General features: G+C 38.4%; 1 protein-coding gene across 2 annotated transcripts; it reads left to right on the top strand.

The window, feature by feature from the left end:
• The first annotated feature begins 477 nt into the window (after window positions 1-477).
• gls2a (glutaminase 2a (liver, mitochondrial)) lies at window positions 478-20,243 on the top strand. Of its 2 annotated transcripts, none has more exons than XM_040008067.1 (18): window positions 478-819; window positions 2,454-2,541; window positions 4,292-4,413; window positions 8,314-8,443; window positions 8,530-8,609; window positions 8,753-8,916; window positions 9,728-9,786; window positions 11,594-11,626; window positions 11,724-11,782; window positions 11,867-11,933; window positions 12,050-12,100; window positions 13,708-13,884; window positions 14,003-14,134; window positions 14,317-14,415; window positions 17,650-17,705; window positions 18,211-18,287; window positions 18,444-18,507; window positions 18,604-20,243. In XM_040008067.1, exons 1-18 carry the CDS (start codon window positions 608-610, stop codon window positions 18,758-18,760), a joined length of 1,827 nt encoding a protein of 608 aa, XP_039864001.1. In that variant the 5' UTR covers window positions 478-607; the 3' UTR covers window positions 18,761-20,243. The 2 variants fall into 2 exon arrangements, with proteins under 2 accessions (XP_039864001.1, XP_039864000.1); XM_040008066.1 differs by having other exon boundaries at window positions 479-819; window positions 17,644-17,705.
• Window positions 20,244-20,726: the final 483 nt, after the last annotated feature.

Here is a 20,726-nt window from a genome sequence, read left to right as displayed (position 1 = left end):
TAATAATAAAAACAAAAATAACAGTTTCAATAGGAGAAATATATGTAAGATTTTGCATAAACAATCAAATATGAATTCAATATTGGGCATTGGATATTGGATGTGTTATTCATGCAGTAAGAAACAAACCATTTTAGATTTTTTTCCGTAAGTTATTTATATATATATATATATATATATATGCCTAAAAACGAAAACAAAGCTTGTTTATGAGCTCATTCCAGGTTTTAACTCCATTTAATCTCAATTTATAAATATTTTTGGATGGTCACTAGAGGGGGAAAATATAAATCCCTGAAAAGTATAGAGAATATAACGTTTTCTCTTTTTTTCTTTTGTTTAAATGGAAGTGATTTAACTTTGGCCGAAATTACATCAGTTTCATGTCGATAGGTGCTGGTTGTTGACCCCACCATGCTGCCGGTGTCACAGCCCCGCCCCGGAGCAACAGCCTCTACTTGATCCCGTCTGTAAGACAGCTGCTGCTATTAAAGCTCCGAGGACCAAGGAGCGCAGGTCACAGATATCTCTCAAGATCAGCTACTGGAGGAAAGAAAAAAAAAAAAAACTACTTTGAATTATTAAACGCTGAGCCCTACTTATCACAATGCATTGCCTGAAAAGTCTGAGGACAGCTAACCCGGGAATCCTGCAGCTATTTAAAAATGCAGGGATCTTTGCTAGAGTTGGAGCTGACAGCATGGTTTTGTCCAGGACTCAGCAACCTGCTCTTCTCCCCTGCTGGGCAGCAGCATCACCCCACACCCACAGAGCCTATCATCACCAGCAGGGCCCTGATGTGGACCAAGGACACACCAAGTAGGTCACAGAAGACTGTCATCATTAATTAGTCAAAAAATCATTCAGTACTTTTATTTTTACTACAGTACTCTCACAATAAGAGTAATAATTCTACTAGCATTAGCTGCTTAAGTCCCCCTCATTATTCAAGCTTGTAGTAACAGGTGGCCACACTAACTAAAGTAAAATTTGTCAGAAAAGTTTCTTATTTTGTGGTAAAAAGTCTTACCGTTTATGTAAAGCTGGGAAGATTCACCAATGAAGTCTGTGAGATGTAAAACTGCAGCTTGCAGGCAGCTAATGTTTGCTAATAGCTGAAAAAAATGTTGGTTTGCTTTTGTCCAGAGGTTAATAAAAGCAATTAAACACATGCATGGAAAGCAAACTTTGACAAAACAGTTGTAATACTAACAATACGGCAGTGTGCCAGGTCAAGAAACAATATAACATCTGCTTCCCACAAAACTACACTGAAGGCTATTCTAACGTTTTTGTCGGTGTGGTTACATCAGGAGGCTTTAATGCAGGCTAACTGAGACTGAGGTTCCTATTTGACATGACCCGTATCCTAAACTAAAATTATACATTTTTAAACAATAAAAGCTAAACTGAAATGAGCAAACCCAATACATTTAAAAAAAAAAAAAACAAATGTAAAAAAAATACATATAAAGCTAGGCTACCATAACACATATTGTGTTTAATTAGCAGGCCATCACTCTGCCTGGTCCCCTTTTTCCTCTTTATGCAGTTCACATTTTCACTGTTTCAAATTTTTAAATATGTTGATTTGATGTTTTTCACTTACCTTCAGTAATTTAAGTAAGTAATGTATAGAGAGTAACTAAATATCTCTAATTTGGGCTGCTGGTCAAACAAAACAAGAATCTCTGTGTCTCTGTGTATACAAAAAAGTAATTTGTAGATTAAATAATAAGTATTTGCTAGTGATAAAAGTTACTCAATTGAGAAATATGGCATAATTGAGGCAGTGAATTCATATTATTTGATATAACAGCATTTTTTATTTAATTGGCACCAAATTACTTGCCAGACTTAAAGCAGTTAATTTCCTTCTTTATTCTGCTAATTACCTAAACACAGACACATTAAAAGTGCAGTGATTAACACTATATAAAAGTGCATATTCTGTAAATCTCAAGTGATCATTATTATGTATAGAATTACAGCAGGAAAGATGCGAAAATTGCTGTAAAAAGGAGAGTGACACCATTATCAATCTTAAAATGACTATGGTGCTGTTACTTTGGGTTCTTTGGAAACTGATTCAGTCACCCTTGCTAACTCTATAACACTTCATGACAAGCAGGTTAATTGTTTTGCCCTTCTTATAGATGAAAATTGATAAGTTCAATTATATTTTAAAATATCTGTCTGCATAATAATTGTATGCAACACTCTAAACTACACTGTATATTTTATGTAGATTTTTTTTTTTAAATATACATGTAGTTGAGCCTTCTCTAAAACAAAGTTTATGTTAGGATCAAAGTAGATCGCTGGAAAAATGCCAGTATTTACACTAGCTTTATGTTGACATAAACTTTGACTCATTGCTCAAGTTCTGACATTGAAGCTTGTCCACATTTAAACATCAAAACCTATTGCGTGTGTGTTTTTTGTTTTTATAGAAGCAGGTTGATGTCCAGCATGGAGGACCTGCTTTTCTACACCATCACTGATGGCAAAGAGATGATCCCTCTCTCCCAGTTCATCTCTGTACGTCAGCAGCACATTTACACTTCCTCTGTCACACTGAGCACTGTTTTGGCTTTTCATGGCCCATGTGAACATACACAAACACACTCGACTACACCGTTGACTTTAACCAAATCACCCTTGGCAGTGCCATGTTATCCCACAACAGGAATCCAGAGCATCTCCACCTGACTGAGGAGTCCGGTTTAAAAAGTGTCTAGGGACTTTCTTAAGCAATAGGACTATATATAGTAGCTGTGGCACTAAGGAACAAAGTAATTAGAATCAGAGAGCAATATTAATTGTTCACATTAATTTTTAATTATTATTTTGCCTTTAATTACAACAGGACTTTACAGTTGAGATGTTGTACTGGTAGATTTAATAATATTAGTAGATTAAAGGAATTTAATTTAGGAACCAGCACCGACTATTTCCTTACTTAATCTTAGGAGCATTATGAGGTTCCTGTCAGATACATGAGGTCCCACTAAGCTCACACATTCAAAAAAGTCATGCTTCTATGAACGGATATGAACCTTTTCATATCTTAAAAGTCTCACAAGAGCTCAGGTTACTGAGAAGTAGAACATAGACTTAGAGCATAGAACATAAACTCGGAGTCTTTTTCCCTTTTCTCCTGTGATGCGACATGTTATACAGACAGCTGGTGACTGCGGTGTCTATGACGACTCAGTCTTTTTAAAACAGAACGTACATTAAGAAGGAGAGACGTGTGTCAACACAGGTGACAGCACAAATGACTTGGTGTGTTTATAGAGGTTACTGGAGCGGAGATGGAACGGGAAAGTGGTACTCGGTGTCCCTGCAATGGAAATAACAACTGCAAAACACATTGACCCTCAGGGTGTCATAAAACACTGGAAACCTAAAGCAGGTGATCTAAAAAAGGCAGAGTCAGGACTTTGAGTGCAGTCAAATAGTTACATTTGCTTAGAAAGGTTTCTAAGTGAGTAAAGTGACCCAGAAGTATATGCATGGCAGCCATAATTAGAGATGTTTGAAATTTCTAAATACTAAAAAAAGCTACTTTGGTTCTTCCTTTACTTCCTTCTTTAGCAAAGGATACACTGGGCCATCATTTGTGAATGAAAAGGAGATAATTGTGTGTGATGATGAACAGCTTGTAAAAATTAATTATAAGTGTGTTTTCCACTCACCCAATTTTTTCTTCTTTTTTTTTTTTTAAAAATTTTCAACAAGCTGTTAAATGCACAACTGAACGTCATGTTGCTGTTTAAAAAAAACAATCTGCTTCATTTAAAAGCTGTTGCCTTTCGCTAACATATATTTATAAAAAGTTCTGTCTGTTGTGCTCACAAACCCAACCCTCAAACAGTCAACTGAAGGGCTCGACTCTAAAATAGACTCAGGAACACTACAACAGTCTAATTTTAGCACTTCCTGCAAGAGCATGTTTGGAGCCGCGTGCTTGCTTACAGAATCACTTACCAGTCAAAAGGTGTCTCACTGGTCAGGAGGGTTGTACACATGGTGTCCCCAAAATAGACCCACATACAGCGGCTGTCACTGTGACTTGCGAGAGGGATTCCAGTGATCTGGTCTATGCCTGTATTTCCGCCTCTCTCCCTTGTGGCAACACCTGAAGCTTTGCAGCTCTTTCACTGTACATGTCCTTGACACATGTTTAATATTCTTACATAAAAAGCTTTTTCAGTGTGTGAAAGAATATGTCAGTAGGTCACTCCCTTCTTTTCTCCCTTGTGCTTCTTATTTCCCTTCTCTGCAGGCTTTAAGAAAAACAGGCTTGTTAACATCTGACCCTCGGCTGCGCGATTGTGTCCATCAGATGCGACAATCCACCCGTGACTCCATTGGGATAGTCATGATGGATAAGAAACTTTTCAGAAGGTGAAAAAGCATTGTGTATGGTGATGTAATAATAATGGATTGCATTTAATATAGTGCTTTTCGAGACCCTCGAAGCACTTTACAATTCCACTATTCATTCACTCACTGGTGGCAAGCTACAGTTGTAGCCACAGCTGCCCTGGGGCAGACTGACAGAAGCGAGGCTGCCATCGGCCCCTCTGGCCGTCACCAGTAGGCCGTAGGTGAAGTGTCTTGCCCAAGGACACAACGACCGAGACTGTCCAAGCTGGGGCTCGAACTGGCAACCTTCTGATTACAAGACAAACTGCCAACTCTTGAGCAACGATCGCCAAACTGATGTCGTTTGGGGACACAGTTGCTGAATACTTGAAAACTAGTCAGAAGACCTTGAGTGAAATATATTTAATTATAATCTTTCAAATAAAGATTGAGTGATGATGAAGTTTGGTTGAGTTTTCACATGAGTGTTTGTTAGTGATCTGTGATCAGTGCTATTTGAGTCCAAGGGCCTGACAGAGACGGGCGTTTTATGGCCGACAGCTGCAGCTAACAAAATTCACGTGCATGCATGCCAGCCAAAGCAGTGGAGTGTGCTGGAAGACAGGGGGTCTCTGGGGCTGTTAATGAAAGGGCATCATTCTGGTTTGGCTCCAGACTGTGGCAATTACATTAGCAGGCCCAACAGATCCGTAAGTGCTATGCAGGCTGCTGACCAGACATATCATTTCATAGCAGACTTGTGTAATTCACTCGCTCTCTTCCTTTGGCCTGGAACAGCACAGGGTTAAATAGTCTGACTATCTCTGTTAAAATTAATTGGTCATTTCTGATTTTCTGTGCTTGTTTTCTAAAATTTGTGAGGTCATCTGTTCCTGAAGAACACTCAAGAGCATACTATAAATATGCTACTAGAAACAGAAAGAGCTAGCTTTTATTTTTTTAAAGAGATGACCCGTATGAATAATGGAAGCTCTCTCCACTCTCTTTTCCTGGTGTCCCAAACCTCACGTTAGCATCGTCTTGGATTAGTGAGGCCTCTGGGCCCAGATATTTTAGTTCAGAGCTGTGACAGAATGTGCATACCTTTCCTTGAGAGCATACTGCATTGCTGAGCAGTTAACACACACAGCAATGGAAGTCTATAATAACTACTGGATGAGTTGGTATGGGCAGGTTTGTTTACCCTTTTAGCTAAATGTCAGTTGGCCTGAAACAGGTTACTTTGAAGCCTGCGTGTTGAAGATTTCAATTATTGATTGATGTTTTAGTTATATAAACAATTTTTCAGGCACCACCTTTCTCAATAACTTCAGAATTTTCCGCTTGGATCAAAGAAGCTAAAGAAAATGTCTGGACTCCTTTTCTTTGAAAAAAGCCAAAGGTTTATCTTGTAAAGCCAAGTGTATCATTTTTTGAGACTTTTACATCATCAATGAGTTTTCCTTTTCTGCAATAAAACAAAATTGCAAAAAAAGCCAAATGTAACAAATATTATACTCATTTGATGAATTAAAATATATGCAAATTAATGTTATTTAAGTTTCAATAAATGCTTTATTTCATGGTTCAGGTTTTTAAGGGTCTAAGCTTGGACGCTCATATTACAGAGGAGTGTTTTGACTAATTCTCAAAAACGGTTATGTAGTAATACAACTACATATAACTCAGAGTAAACTACTTAATATAACTTTTAGCTTAAAGGTGCAATCAGCCATTCTGATGTATAAGCCATTCAGTTTATACAGTACTGTGCAAAAAGTCTTGAGTCAGTCCAATCGTTAACCTTTTTCAGAGGAATTGTTTCTTTGCCATTTGACTTATGAACCATGCAAGGCTCAAGTAATGAACTAGTGTTGAGTCTACACATAACAACCCATAATAAATAAAAATTTTACTGTTACTAGCAACAAAAGCTAATCATTTCTTCGTATTTCTTTAGATTAATCCTTGAAAAATGGCCTAAGATAGTGTTTTTGCACCAACAAGGTGATTCCCAAAGACTTTTTGTAGAAAATGTAAGCATGTACAGTGCATAGTGTGCTCTTAAAAAAAATTAAGTGAACTGGAAATATGGAGTACAAAAGAAGAAGTAGCAGGCATGAAAAACTATCTGCAAAAGATGAACAGTATCTGAAATTCATGTCCTTAAGAAATGGGAGAGAAATCCAACAAAGACCTGATACGGGACATGATGGATGGATCTGGACCTTCAGTTGATCCATCTGCTGTTCACTGAAGCTGCTGTGAAGAAAACATTCTTAAGAAAGGGAAATGTGGAGAAAGGTGCATTTGTAGTTCAAATCGCTGTCAGTATTTTATGGGAAGGTCATTAAAAAAACTACAAAAGTGAATGGTGTGTTTCAAAACACAGCAGAGTCTCTGTCATGGCTGAAAACACCACTGGCTGAAATGAGATTGTATTTCAGCCAGTGGTGTTGAGGATCTTGAAAACTGATTTAATTATGAACTCAGAAAAGTCACATTGTGATGCAATACTATCTACAAAGTGTCTCACGAGCAACAGCTTCATAACAACATTCCCCAAAACACCGTCAGTGCAGTAAAAGCATGCCTGGATATAAAACACAATAAAACGCTATTAGTCACAGGTTGGCCAAGAAGACTGGACAACGATTTCTGAAGACTACTTAAAGAAGTTAAAGCAAAAGCTTGCCTCAGAGAGTTCAGGCTGTGTGAAAGAATAGACCGATAGCTACTTTATTGATCCTTACAAGGGAAGTTGTTGTCTTACAGTAACGGGTTAAGAATGAAAAATAGTGCAGTCTACAATTTGCCTTGCTGACATTGAAAAGGAGGTGATTTCTTCCAGACCTCTCCACAAAGTTCCTCACCAGCTTCCTGCACTCAAGCTACTGCTTAATACACTCAAGGTGCTGATCTCAAATATTGGCTTTCAAGCTTATTTAGAGTTGCAGAAACTCTGTTTTTTGCCTTACGTGCTGTACCTTGATTTGTTTGCAAGTTTCAGTAAAATCCTGCACATATTTTTCCCTTTTCCTTTTTATTTATTTTTTTTTTTTTTAAGCAAAATGCCAAGACATGAGTGAAAGCTCAATACCTTTGCACAGTATTATATGGCTCCATTTGAGGACCTGCTAGCTGTACAGCTCTTTGTTTGATTAATCGTCCTGAGAGTCACTCTGAGACAATATCCTAGACCAAGACCGCAGTCATCAAAAACCTCACAAAGCTCCACCTCTCCACCAAATTTCATTAAATTTAACTTAGTACTTTAATCACGTAGCTCGTCTCGACTTGGCTTAGCGAAGTACCCAAGAGGCCCTGTAATTGTTAATTGTTTATGATTGGTGTTTGCTGTTCAGCGTTTTCTGTTGTCTTATGTGTGAAGCTGAGGTGGAGTTGCTTGCCTGTCTCACATCACAAAGAATACGTCTGATATTAATAATCCAAGTAAGCCAATATTTCCCACAATTTCTGCTGTAACTTAACACAGCAGAGGCAAAGGGATTTTATTTGTTTATGAAAACATCTCAGTCTCCATTACACTTTATTACATGGGATAAAAGTCCTGTTTTATCACACTGGTGTGAATAATAAAATTTATTAAATCCATTTGTCTGGTTCAGTTGTGGGAATTGTACATGCTGCATTTCTGTCACATTGACACGGCTCCCTGGCACAGAACCATCTTTGCATTAATATATATAATGTCTTTTAACTGTAAAGGGTCATAATGTCTGCCATGAAACCACTGATCGGTACCTGGATTTACTCACTGAACAGCTTTTATTTGGCTCCTCCTATTGAAGGGTGGTTTTATGGGCAGTGTTTTTGCTACAAAGTAGCTTCAGTGACAGTTAGGAATATCAAAATTTACTAATTAAAGCGCGCCTTTTAAGGGTTTCTTGACCTCATTGTAATTGTGTCCTTTCGTAGGTGTGTGGGCAACAACATCATGCTGCTGACTAAGGCTTTCAGAAAAAAATTTATCATCCCAGACTTTGAAAAGTTTGTCCACCAAATTGATACAATGTACGACAGTGCGCATCAGCAGGAGGGGGGACAGGTAAGTGCCAGACCAACACGCGTATTGATTTTAGCGTGTGCGTCATCATTTTTTAGCTCACTCACATGTTTCTTGTCTTTATGCAGGTGGCTGACTACATTCCACAGTTGGCTAAGTTCAGCCCTGACCTGTGGGGTGTATCTCTGTGCACAATCGACGGACAGAGGTGCAGTATCAGTTCCACTTGTTCTACGTCTTTCCATTCTCTAAACCTCCACCGTGTGTACTGCCTCACTAACACGCCTCCATTTTTATTTTATTTTTTATTTTATTTTATTTTTTTCTCCATTACATCCTCATGTCATGCAGACACTCTGTGGGTGACACCAAGGTTCCCTTCTGTCTGCAGTCATGTGTGAAGCCTCTGGAGTACGCCATCGCTGTGCACGAGTTTGGCAGTGAGCACGTTCACCAGTTTGTGGGCAAAGAGCCAAGTGGTCTCAAGTTCAACAAACTGTCACTAAATGAGGAAGGCAAGTGATTTGCGTAAAGAACCCCATTTATGCTCCCTGCGATAATAACATGAGTCAGAGTTTACAAAAACATCTGTCCCTCCATTTTTTTCAATTGTCCAGACACTGCTGCACATATTATTCTGTCCGACCCAGCGATCAGCACGTACGTGGTCTCTGTGAGGACATTATGTGGATGGGAACAACATTACTGCGCAATTTCAGAATTGAAAACAAACAGTTATCTGTGTATTTAGCTGCAGTTAGAGGGTTTGATGGTTATTCCCACCTATTTCCAGTTAAGAACCACAGTTAACCTAATGTCCCAACAGAGTACCCAGAGTCAACCCACACAGGCTGTGTATTTTTTTTTTGTTTTTATTTTGCTTATTATCTTTTTTTCCATCACATTAAAGGAATGCCAAAAACATCCTGGAAATATTCTCTGAATGCAGAGAATATTTGCATTTTTAATGTTTCCGTGTAATTCCATGAATGAACATTTTCAAAGCATTATATTTATTATGTATATTGCAGTCAGAAATGCATTAAACTTCTAACCTAGAAATATTCCTTGAACATCCAATCGGAAACATCATTAGAGCTTGTAGGTATAACATTTACAAATGTTGTATGAAATTTTCCTGCCAGCTGGGTTACAATTAAAGTACCTGCTCATCTCTAAAGCAAATTGGATTTTACTGCATGTCTTCAGTTCATTAGCCGTTGCTGCATCCTAAGCCCCCAAGATGAAATTTATTCTCCAGTCTCAGTTTATTATTCTTGTGGTTAGGGGCAAATCAGTGATAACTTGCTCTCATTTCTTGTGCAGATAAACCACACAACCCCATGGTGAATGCTGGAGCTATTGTCATCAGTTCTTTAATTAAGGTAAAATCTAAGCCCTGAATACATTGATGTGATAATAGATGCTTACTGAATGCACATGTCTGTGTTTAAGAATATGCACATAAAATAACTTTACGTAGTTGTCGGTCATTATGAGGTTGTTGGGGCAAAACAGACGAGTCTCTTAGGAGGCAGCTGGACATGACCAAAAGTAGGCTTTCCATTTTTAAACCCAGTCCTTATTAAATGTTTTCCCTTGAATTAGTACAGTGCAGCATAGTGTTCTGTAGCCTCTCCAGAGATTCACAGTTCAAAGGGGTAATCACCTGTTTAAAAGTCTGTACAAAGCAGGAGTGAAATAGGTTTTGCAAAATATTTTTTCATAATGTATGGTTTCATTTGGGTTTTAGCTGCCGGCTCAACACGAGCTTGAAGTTGCCAAAAAAATAACTCTCTTTCAAAAAACTAGACAAACTCTCTTTTTTTATTCCTGTAGCCAGTGCATGAGTAGGGACGAGCCCTGTATGGTTTGCAATCTTATAAAATTTGCAGTCATTATGAAACCTGATTGTGCCACAGTTTGCAATCTGTGTGTGACCTAAGCAAGCAAATCCCTTTAGTGGTACTTTGGACGGTAGAATATTCAATATAAAGACAATTGTGAGCTAAATGTTGTGAGCTAGTTTAGAAAATTGCTTTTTTTCATGGGTATGAAGCGCTAAAGAAATACACAGCTGAAAGCCACAGATTGCTGGTTTCTTAAAGGTCAAACTATTGGTGATGTAATGTTATTTACAATGCAAAGTTCTAGAAAGCAACACTTTTATACCAAATAGGTTAAAGTTTACTGAACAAACTCCCTCCTGATGGATAACGTCAGCAACAGCCATGACATCCTTATCTATTGGCTGAGATTATATCCCCCTCATAGTGACTTATCTGTGATCTTTGCCTTTACTCCAAAACATACAGTCATATATGGTCGTGGAGGCTTTGCTTGTGTTGGTTTTTGAAGTAGGACAGCTGACTCTTATCATATGTGGGCCAAGTGCAGCTGCAAGGGAGGGGAATCGGTCTGGGGCGGACAACATGGCGTGTGCATGCTTGTGGCCAATTGTGGCCCCCAGAACTGAAGGTGTGTTAGCCAGCCTCACAGCTCCATGTGTTTAGAGGGGGCAATACTTGTGTCAACATAGTTTATTCAGTGTATCTGCATATAGTTTATATTTACACTGAGGAGATTATATACTTAAAGCATTTATTTTAGACACAGAAAAGGAAATTAAAGGCTAAAACTACAAAGTATATAGAAGATGCAATATTTGTGCACATTCGGGAGTGCATAAATATTGCAAAGGTTTACATATCAAAGTTTAACATATCAAACATTTGTATGTTTTGGTCAAAAATTATTTTTCATATTGGGTAGCACACCAGAGATAAATTCCCTTGAAAGACATAAAGCCTACTCTTTTAGTGGTCATGAGATTTAGTCCTCAGGTCTTTCCTTGAACTCAGTGATGTCTGCTATCATCCTTAACCTTTCGAGATAAGGCCATTAAATATGAATGTAGCACCATCCCCTTTTGGTACCTCTACAACACGGTAATGATCATCTCCTGGTCCATGAAATTCAAGCACAACCATAAGCAGCCCTCACGCCACAGCGAGCACATTGCCACGTGGGCTGACACGCTGAAACACACCATGTGCACATCAGATATTGACACACACCCAAAATCAAAAGTATGCTTCAGTGTCAAAGCACTCAAACACTGCCATCTGTAGGGACTTACTGACTCTATTGAGCTGGCAACAGAAAGTTATTTTTCCTCTTCTCTTCTTACAGCCTCATTCAAATAAGGCTGAGAGGTTTGACTATGTAAGTAAATGTTTTATTTTTAGAAATTTTTATATCTAGTCCCTTTTTGGTATTTGTTCTTCCTGCTCAATGGTCTCTAAAAGTGATGTTACTGCAGGTGATGGAGTTCTTGAAAAGCATGGCTGGTACAGAGTATGTGGGCTTCAGCAATGCAACGTGAGTGGCCTGCTGCAAGAAATGAAAAAACTATTGTCATTTTGTGCCCTGAATGATGGTTTTCATATCGCTGTGTGCCGGCAGTTTCCAGTCAGAGAGGGAGACTGGTGACAGGAATTTTGCCATTGGGTATTACCTCAAAGAGAAAAAGGTGCGTTTATTATTTTTGGTGTTTTGCATACAATATTAATTACTTCAGGGGTTATTGAATTGAGGTTTTAAATTTAATTGAATAGTATATGCTGACTCTAATCTTGTTCCTTGCAGTGCTTTCCTGAAAATGCAGATATGATCGCAGCTCTTGACTTTTACTTTCAGGTGAGATTGTCCTTTAAAGTTGTTGGAAACAATATTTTAGCATGTGTATGCTAGCAGAGCAGCTCCCTGTCAGTTGGTCCAACAGTTTGATCCAGATTAAACACAACTGGATGGCGGCACCAGTCATGATGTCCACATAATGAATCTTTTTACCCCTTGTTCAAGTTTCCAATTGTCCAATAATCTATGACACTTTGCAAGTATTTAAATAAGTATCACTCCCACTAACCTCAGCTTTAATATTAACGTTTAGCTAAGTAAGCAGTGTAATTAGAAACCTCATGATTATTATAGGTCGATAATTTGCTGGACAGTGAAACTTCTTTTTCTAGGGCAAATCTACACTCTGCTACAGTTCACTGCCTCTGTTCATCACATCACAGTGAATTTTAAATTATACTATCAATATGTGATTGAAGTACATACTTCCAGCTTTACTTCAAGGGGTTTTACAAAAATTTTCCGTTAACTGTTAAGGTACTACAGACATTTTTACCAAAGCATGCTCTGTAGCGTTGAGATGATTGACTTGGCTACTGAAGATTATCCCATTTCTTTACGTTAAGAAACGTTTTGCTTGATTATGTAGCATTTTTGGGGGTCATTATCGATTTGCTCTATGTAGTGCTGTCATGCTGTTTTGCAGCATTTGGCTGAATCAGAGCATAGCCCTCTACGCTTTTGCAGAATTTTGCAGGCTTGAGTGTTTTGTGTTTTTTTTGTTTGTTTGTTTGTTTGTTTGTTTGTTTTTTGGCAAAGTTTAGCCTTCCTGTTCTTGAGTGTCTCTTGGTTATAGACTTTGATTATGATATTCCTACCTCCTGCAAAAATGTTTTTCTCCTGGTTAGATATTGTTAAGCTGCTTTTTTATAATTCGGTTAGTTGTCAATGTCATGCTTTGCCTCTCCGAAACATGAAATGGGCATGCATGCAGAAGTTGCATTACCAGCAGGGGCAGATAATATATTTAAAGCCAAGAAGTCTGTAGTGAACAAAAAAACCTATAAAGTACATTTCAGGGTCCTTAATTGTTAGAAACGATTAAGCTAGTTCCTTCTTTCGTCCTTCTTTCGTCCTTCCTTCTGTCAGATTTTTTATTTGGCCACTTCTAAAGTTTTTGCCATCTCTGGGATAGGTTAATTTTGCTTTTTCAGCCAAATGATGGCCTCCCTCACTTGACAAGTCTGCAGCTCTCATATTTAAAATATCAGTAAAAAGCCATGAAATACCCATTCAACACTCACCCGACCCTGAAACTTGTCAGTGAAATTTTAATGTGCACCATGAAAAGTCAATCATGGCGACCAGAATTAACACCTGAAATTTACATGATTTAGCTAATTGATCTTTTTCTGTTATAGTTTACGGACTCATCTCTTAGCAGTCTTTACACACAATCTTTTCTGCATCAAGAAACTGACATAGTTGGCGACCAGCTAATCAAGAAAGTGAAGGGTTAAACACTAAAACTACTATAGAGCAAAATATTTCCCTCACAAGTTTCCACGTTGCAAAAGAAATCTGTAATGTAAGAATAATACAGTAAGAACAATATAGTCCAATTCTGTGAGTGTTTAATCTTTTTTTTTTTTTTTCTTAAACTCCAGCTGTGCTCCATAGAGGTAACCTGCGAGTCAGGAAGCGTCATGGCTGCCACGCTGGCAAATGGGGGTATTTGTCCAATCACAGGCGACCGCGTGCTGAGTGCCGAGGCAGTGCGCAACACCCTAAGTCTCATGCATTCGTGCGGCATGTATGACTTTTCTGGACAGTTTGCCTTCCATGTGAGTCCCTGTACTGGAGGAAGAAAATTGATTTTTTATTTTTTTTTAAATCATAGAGTACTAATCATGAGATGTTTGCATTGAGATTTCAGATGTTTTGTTGGTTGTCCTTGTCTAGGTGGGCTTGCCGGCTAAATCTGGCGTTTCAGGTGCTGTACTGCTGGTGGTCCCCAATGTCATGGGTATGATGTGTTGGTCCCCACCATTAGATCGTCTTGGAAACAGTGTTCGTGGCATTCACTTCTGTCAGGTATGCTTCTTAAACATAATGACAGTTTTTTTTTTTTTTTAAGTCTTAAATATTTACATTTTGTAACAGAAGCTAAATGTTCATGTCTTCTTTGTGTTTTTATGATAAAAAGTTAAAGATCAAATACACCACATGTTATGTATGTCATATTAATTATTGTCTTTTATTTGTTGATTCATCAGGATCTCGTGTCTTGCTTTAACTTCCACAATTACGACAACCTGAGGCATTTCACTAAGAAACACGACCCGAGGAGACGATTAGATGACGATGATGATCCAGTGAGTTTAGTGCAACAAGTGTTGCCAGTGCTTTCTTTTCAGGTGACTGACTAACTAAGGGTGTTTTCACACCGATAGTTTGCTTCCTCTGGTCTGGAGTCAGAGGATGAGTTTGTAAACTTTCCCATTTGGTTACTTCACAAAACTCACAGCGAACAAGCCAAATATGGACTTTCAGTCCTCTTATATTAGCCTAATGTATCTGTGGAAGGCGCAACAAAAGTAAATACAGGAAAGAGCTGACAAAAGTGGTTATCTGACCAAATATAAATAAAGCATCACACATCATCACATATTTGGAAGCAGTCAGTCGCCAACTTCTTAGTTGTTTTGGTCTGCAGCATGTTCACATCTGCACAAACAAACTGCACCGAAGAGAGAGGGAGAGAGAGAGAGAGAGAACCAGAGTTCAATGTAAGCAGTCTAAACAGCAGAGGGCAAGGCAAGTTTATTTATATAGCACAATTCAACAACAAGGTGATTCAAAGTGCTTTACAGAGACATTAAAAAACAAACAATAATAAAAAGCATGATTTAAAATTGGTTAAAAAAAAAACAGTAGATAAAATCAGTAGTTAAAATATAAGTTTTGAAATTTAAGCTTAAAAGTGTGGATTTGGTGCTTTATTCAAATGCAGCTGAGAATAGGTGAGTCTTCAACCTGGATTTAAATAAACTGAGCGTTTCAGCTGATCTGAGGCTTTCTGGGAGTTTGTTCCAGATATATGGAGCATAAAAGCTGAATGCAGCTTCTCCGTGTCTGGTTCTGACTCTGGGAACTGATAAAAGACCGGATCCAGATGACCTGAGGGATCTGGAAGGTTCATACTGGGTCAGGAGGTCGCTGATGTATTTTGGTCCTAAACCATTCAGAGCTTTATAGACCAGCATCAGAACTTTAAAGTCTATCCTCTGACGGACAGACAACCAGTGTAAAGACCTCAGAGCTGGACTGATGTGGTCCACTTTTTTGGTCTTAGTGAGGACTCGAGCAGCAGAGTTCTGAATGAGCTGTAGTTGTCTGACTGATTTTTAGGTAGACCTGTAAAGATGCTGTTACAGTAGTCAAGCCTACTAAAGATGAATGCATGGACTAGTTTTTCCAGGTCCTGTTGAGACATCAGATCTTTTATCCTTGAAATATTCTTGAGGTGATAGTAAGCTGACTTTGTTATTGTCTTAATGGGTTTTTCTAAGTTTAGGTCTGCATCCATCACTACACCCAAATTTCTCGCCTGGTTTGTGGTTTTTAGGTGTATAGATTGAAGTTCGCTGGTGACCTGTAATCGTTTTTCTTTGGCACCAAAGACTATTACTTCAGATTTGTTTTTGTTTAGCTGGAGAAAATTGTGACATAACTAGTCATTAATTTCCTCAATGCACTTACCAAGAGCCTGTACAGGGCCTCGGTCTCCTGATGACATTGTGATATATATTTGTGTGTCATCTGCATAGCTGTGATAGTTTATTTTGTTGTTCTTTATAATCTGTGCCAGTGGGAGCATGTAAATGTTAAACAGAGGGGGTCCCAAGATGGAACCTTGGGGAACTCCACATGTGATACTTGTCTGCACAGATGTGAAGTTACCTATTGATGCAAAGTATTTCCTGTTTTTTAAGTATGTTTTGAACCAGTTTAGTACAGTTCCTGAAAGACCTGCCCAGTTCTCCAGTCGTTTGAGTAATATGTTGTGGTCAACTGTATCAAATGCTGCACTGAGATCCAGCAAAACTAAGACTGACATTTTTCCACTGTCTGTATTCAGACATATTTGGTCAGAGCGGTTTCAGTGCTGTGGTTCTGTCTAAAACCTGACTGGAAGGCATCATAGCAGTTATTCAGGTCTGACTCCAAAGTCTTTGAGACCTTTTTGAAAAAACTTGTTGGCAGGACATCTAAACGGCAAGAGGAGGTGTTCAGTTGACCTAAGATGTCCTCCAGGTCTTTGCTGTTAATAGGGTGAAACTGTTTGATGGTGTTTAAACAGTTTTTCAGTGGACACAGTACATATCCTGAATTTGCTGTTGATGTACCAATTGCTTGTCTAATCTTTTGGATTTTGTCTGTGAAGAATTTGGCGAAGTCATTGCAGGCCATAATCGAATGAAGTTTAGCTGCCACTGACACAGGAGGGTTTGTTAGCCTGTCAATTGTAGAAAATAAGACCCGAGCATTATGACTGTTTTTGGTGATGATGTCAGAGAAGTAGGAACATGAATTACTAACAATATACTGGAGCCCTGTTATGCTCATTATCAAGGTTCATATTTGTAACCTTGGTCTCAAATAGAGTCCAAGGTTACAAGGATAAGGATAAATAGTCCTTATTTATCCACTCCATTAAACAAACAGATTTATCTCCCTTACCCGTCTCTTTAAACAAGCTTTCTTCTGATTGGCTGTTCTCAAAAACAGAAGGTTTTGACAGCAAGATCTGTGACTGTTTAAAGGTTTGATTGTTTAGCCTCCTAGGACCTGGCATCCACATATGTGGACATCACATTTTGGGTTATTTAGACCAAAATACTCAATTTTGCTCTACAAGGGCCTGATATCCACTTACGAGGACATTATACTGCTACTGTTCTATCGAAATTTTATATGAATATCCTCATATGTGGATCTCATTTTTCTTAGAAACAAAGATTAGGTAAAGAAAAATCTGGCAATTCTTTGGGACCTGATGAACGTAAAAACAATCAGCCCCGTGGAAGAGTTCGGGTCTTAGGAGGTTAAAAGTGTTTAGAATGTACTCGTTTAACACTGTTAAAGCTGTGAGGTTTCTAACTGCAACTCACTGCATGAAATACTAATTTGTGTAAACACTTTATACCACACATAGGATGTGGTATTTGCGTAATCACACTCTTTCTGTATCGCTTCACATCACCTACAATGGACCAGTTTAAGTATTTAGCTGCCTGAGTTTTTCTCCTGTCTCCATTATTGTTGCGACCTTGTACACTTTTGATGAGTTGCATGATCTTGACTGTGACTGACTGTAACTGTTCTCAACCATCTGTGTTTGAGATGACATAATTAACCCTTTCTTTGAGCCTAAAGGAGACAAAATGCATCTGAAACTAAGATTCTAGAGCAATCTGAAGGCTGAGCTTTAACATTATACAGATTGCCTTAATATGCAATACTTTGGCCATGTTTAGTATGAGTATCCAAAACAAAGCAGATACAACCACTCTCACAGTGTTTGTTGTTTGATCCATTAGAACAAGTCAGTGGTAAACCTGATGTTCGCAGCATACAATGGTGACGTCTCTGCTCTAAGAAGGTAAGTAAAACCTGGATATAATCGTTTTTTAGTTTTTACCAGAAACACATACACAACACAAACTGTTGTATGATGCATTCTTACATAAGCAGATTTTTGGGCGTCAATGCAAATGCATTTTCCTTATAATGTGGCACCATTTAAAAGGAAACAACAGTGTCACATTGTTACAACAAAGAAATAATCACTTTTTGTGCTAAGTTTTCTTGTTGTCATACTAAATAAATACATTTTAACATACTGTATGTTAACAGTCTTTATGTCCAGCTAGCTTGTCTGCTGGCTGTAACAGACCTTTATGAGGCAGTATCAGTCTTCTTACCTAATTCTCCATAAAGAAAGGGAAAAAACATTAAAGAGCATGTTAGCTGCCATATAAATGTGGTTTCATCTTGTAACTGTTTCTCACATACCATGGTTTCTGACAGTTGTCCTTCACTGGAGTTACAATAACCTTTTTCGTGTGCGTCTTATCTCCCATCCCGTGTCCTTGTTATCCCCCCAGGTTTGCCCTTTCGGCTGTGAACATGGAGCAGAGGGACTACGACTCTCGCACAGTGCTCCACATCGCTGCTGCAGAAGGTGACACTTTTCATTATTATTTCTTTCATTGTTGGAAAATCCTGGCTTCAACATTCAAAGAAGTCTAAATTGACTACAGCATGTTTAGTCTTCTGTTCTTTGGGCTCTGACGTTGGGCTTGCTGCATTTTTTTTTTTTTTTTTCCTCTCTTTTCAGGTCAAGTGGAAGCTATAATCTTTCTAACCGAGATATGTAAAGTGAATCCTCACATGAAGGACAGGTAGGAATTTAAATTGTCCTCTCCTTCATTTGAAAGCGATAACACTAACTTAAAAAAAAAACATTTATGTCCATTTTGTGCCCTGTTACCTGTTAGATGGGGGAATACACCTCTAGATGACGCCATGCAGTTTGGCCATGGAGTTGTTGTTTCACTCCTGCAAGAGTACCAGCGTGTGTACGATGACATCGACTCACTGAGCAACACAGATGAGCAGAAAGCCGCATTTGATACGCTGAAGAGCATTGTTTAAATCTACTAGGAATCATGAGAGCTTGCAATGAAAATTAGTCTTTTTTTTTATTATGTAGCTGAGAGGAATGAAAGAGAAGTGAGACTGAGAGCAGTGATGAATGAATTAGTTCAACTTAAATGTGGTAGAAATGTTACGTGAGCATCGTCTCAGACTGTGAAAAGCTGTATCTCTTTGCAGACAGAAGGTTTGTATCAGAAAAGCGCTATACAAACAAGCAATGTCAGGCTTGTGTGGAGAAAAATTACATTGATTTATATTGTGATTTGGACTGCGTTGAAACTTTAATGCTTTTTTTATGCTCAGCTTCCGATAGATAAATGAGATGTAAATATCTAAAGTGCTTATTTATTTTTAACACGGTGAGATGTTGTATCATCTGCCTTATTAGTGAGTAATTTAATCATAATAATAGGTTTATGCTTCTACTGAAATGACTGTAAATATGCCTAAAGCTGCTTTAATAATTATTCTACCTTGACAGGATATGATTCATAGTCATGGCAAAAAGAAGGGACATCCTCTTTAAATTATAAGGTTTTAATATCTTGTAGATAATTTCTGGAGTAGGACCACACCTCTATACACATCCCTTCTAGTTCTGTCTTTATATGACCCCTACCCCTACACTACAAGCTGTTTGTTCTTGATTTTGTCTCCCAGCCTTCCTCTCTTTTTCAGTTCATTCCCTCCTCATTTTTACCTTGGCATCTTCCCTGCTGCCAGTCCCATCTGAGGCCTTCCCCAAACCACAGTCTCAATTCATATCCACACCATCTGCCATTATCTACTCGAAATGCTGTAAAACCTAAATGTGATGTGGTTCCAGCTAGTGAAAGGACGTTATAAAAAAAACAAAACAAAAAATCCAAAAGCTGTGTGTGGAAAAACTAAGTAGAGCTTCTCTGCAGCCATAGGAATTAAGGGGGTAAATAGCAGCCAAGTGCTGGCTAAGTGCACTTAATTAACTGATGATCAGCAAGTTTGACCACCTTTTGTAAAAGCAGATGTTTAGACAGTTTGCAGGTGTGAAGCATTCAGGTGTGTTAACACAGTGCCAAGACTCTACAGGCCTCAGTTAGACAGTACAATTAGAAAATGACAGAAAATGTCTTGGAAAGGTTTCTAGGAGAAAGCCTCTTCTCCCTAAAAAGACCTTGTCAGCACAACTTCAGTTTGCAAAATTTAATCTGAACAACCCACAAATGTCCTTTGAGCACAACAGCAAAATGGAGATATTCGGTCCAAAAGCAAAGAGCTGTGTTTGGCAAAAAACCAAACACAGCATACCAGCACAAACCTCATACTAGCTTTTAAGCTGGATAATGTAGGGGTGATGATTTGTTAGTTTTGTAGTCAGAGGATCTGGGCATCCTGCAGTCATTGAGTCAACCATAAACTCCTCTGTGTACCAAAGTGTTCCGATTCAAGTGTAAGGCCGTCAGTCTGACGGCTAAATGTCAGGTCACAAAACTGAAAAAAACAGAAAAGAATGAAGATGTTACAATGATCCAAAGTCCAGAACTTAACACTGGTGTTCCAGCAGTTTCCAGTTCATGGCAGACTTGAATCTTGGTGGTTCCTGCATTCTTCCTGATCATCCTAACTAATTTCCCTTTTATTTAAATGTGACAGTTTGGATCTTCTTCCTGCCGTTTGCAAAGTGGTGACACATCCAAATAACCTGTACTTGTGTACAGTTTGAACTTATGATCTTAGAAACTGCAGTTCTTTAGAAATGGCTCCAGATACCTTCCCAGTTTCTGTAAATCTGTATTTCTCCTTCTTACATCTTCACTGGGCTCTTTGGACTTTACCATTGTTCTGAGTATTGGTCAGTTCAATGAGTGCTGTCAAATAGACTGTATATCAATGCCCAATCATGATCACTAAGGAGAAGTTAATAGGCCTTATCAAGTCAAGACACTGTAGTACATTAAGCAGTATATTTGACCCTGTGTGGATT

The sequence above is a fragment of the Simochromis diagramma genome, unplaced genomic scaffold, assembly GCF_900408965.1.
Source record: "Simochromis diagramma unplaced genomic scaffold, fSimDia1.1 OVJJ01000545.1, whole genome shotgun sequence".
NCBI classification, from domain to species: domain Eukaryota; kingdom Metazoa; phylum Chordata; class Actinopteri; order Cichliformes; family Cichlidae; genus Simochromis; species Simochromis diagramma.
This window is presented reverse-complemented; position numbering and strand designations above follow the sequence as displayed.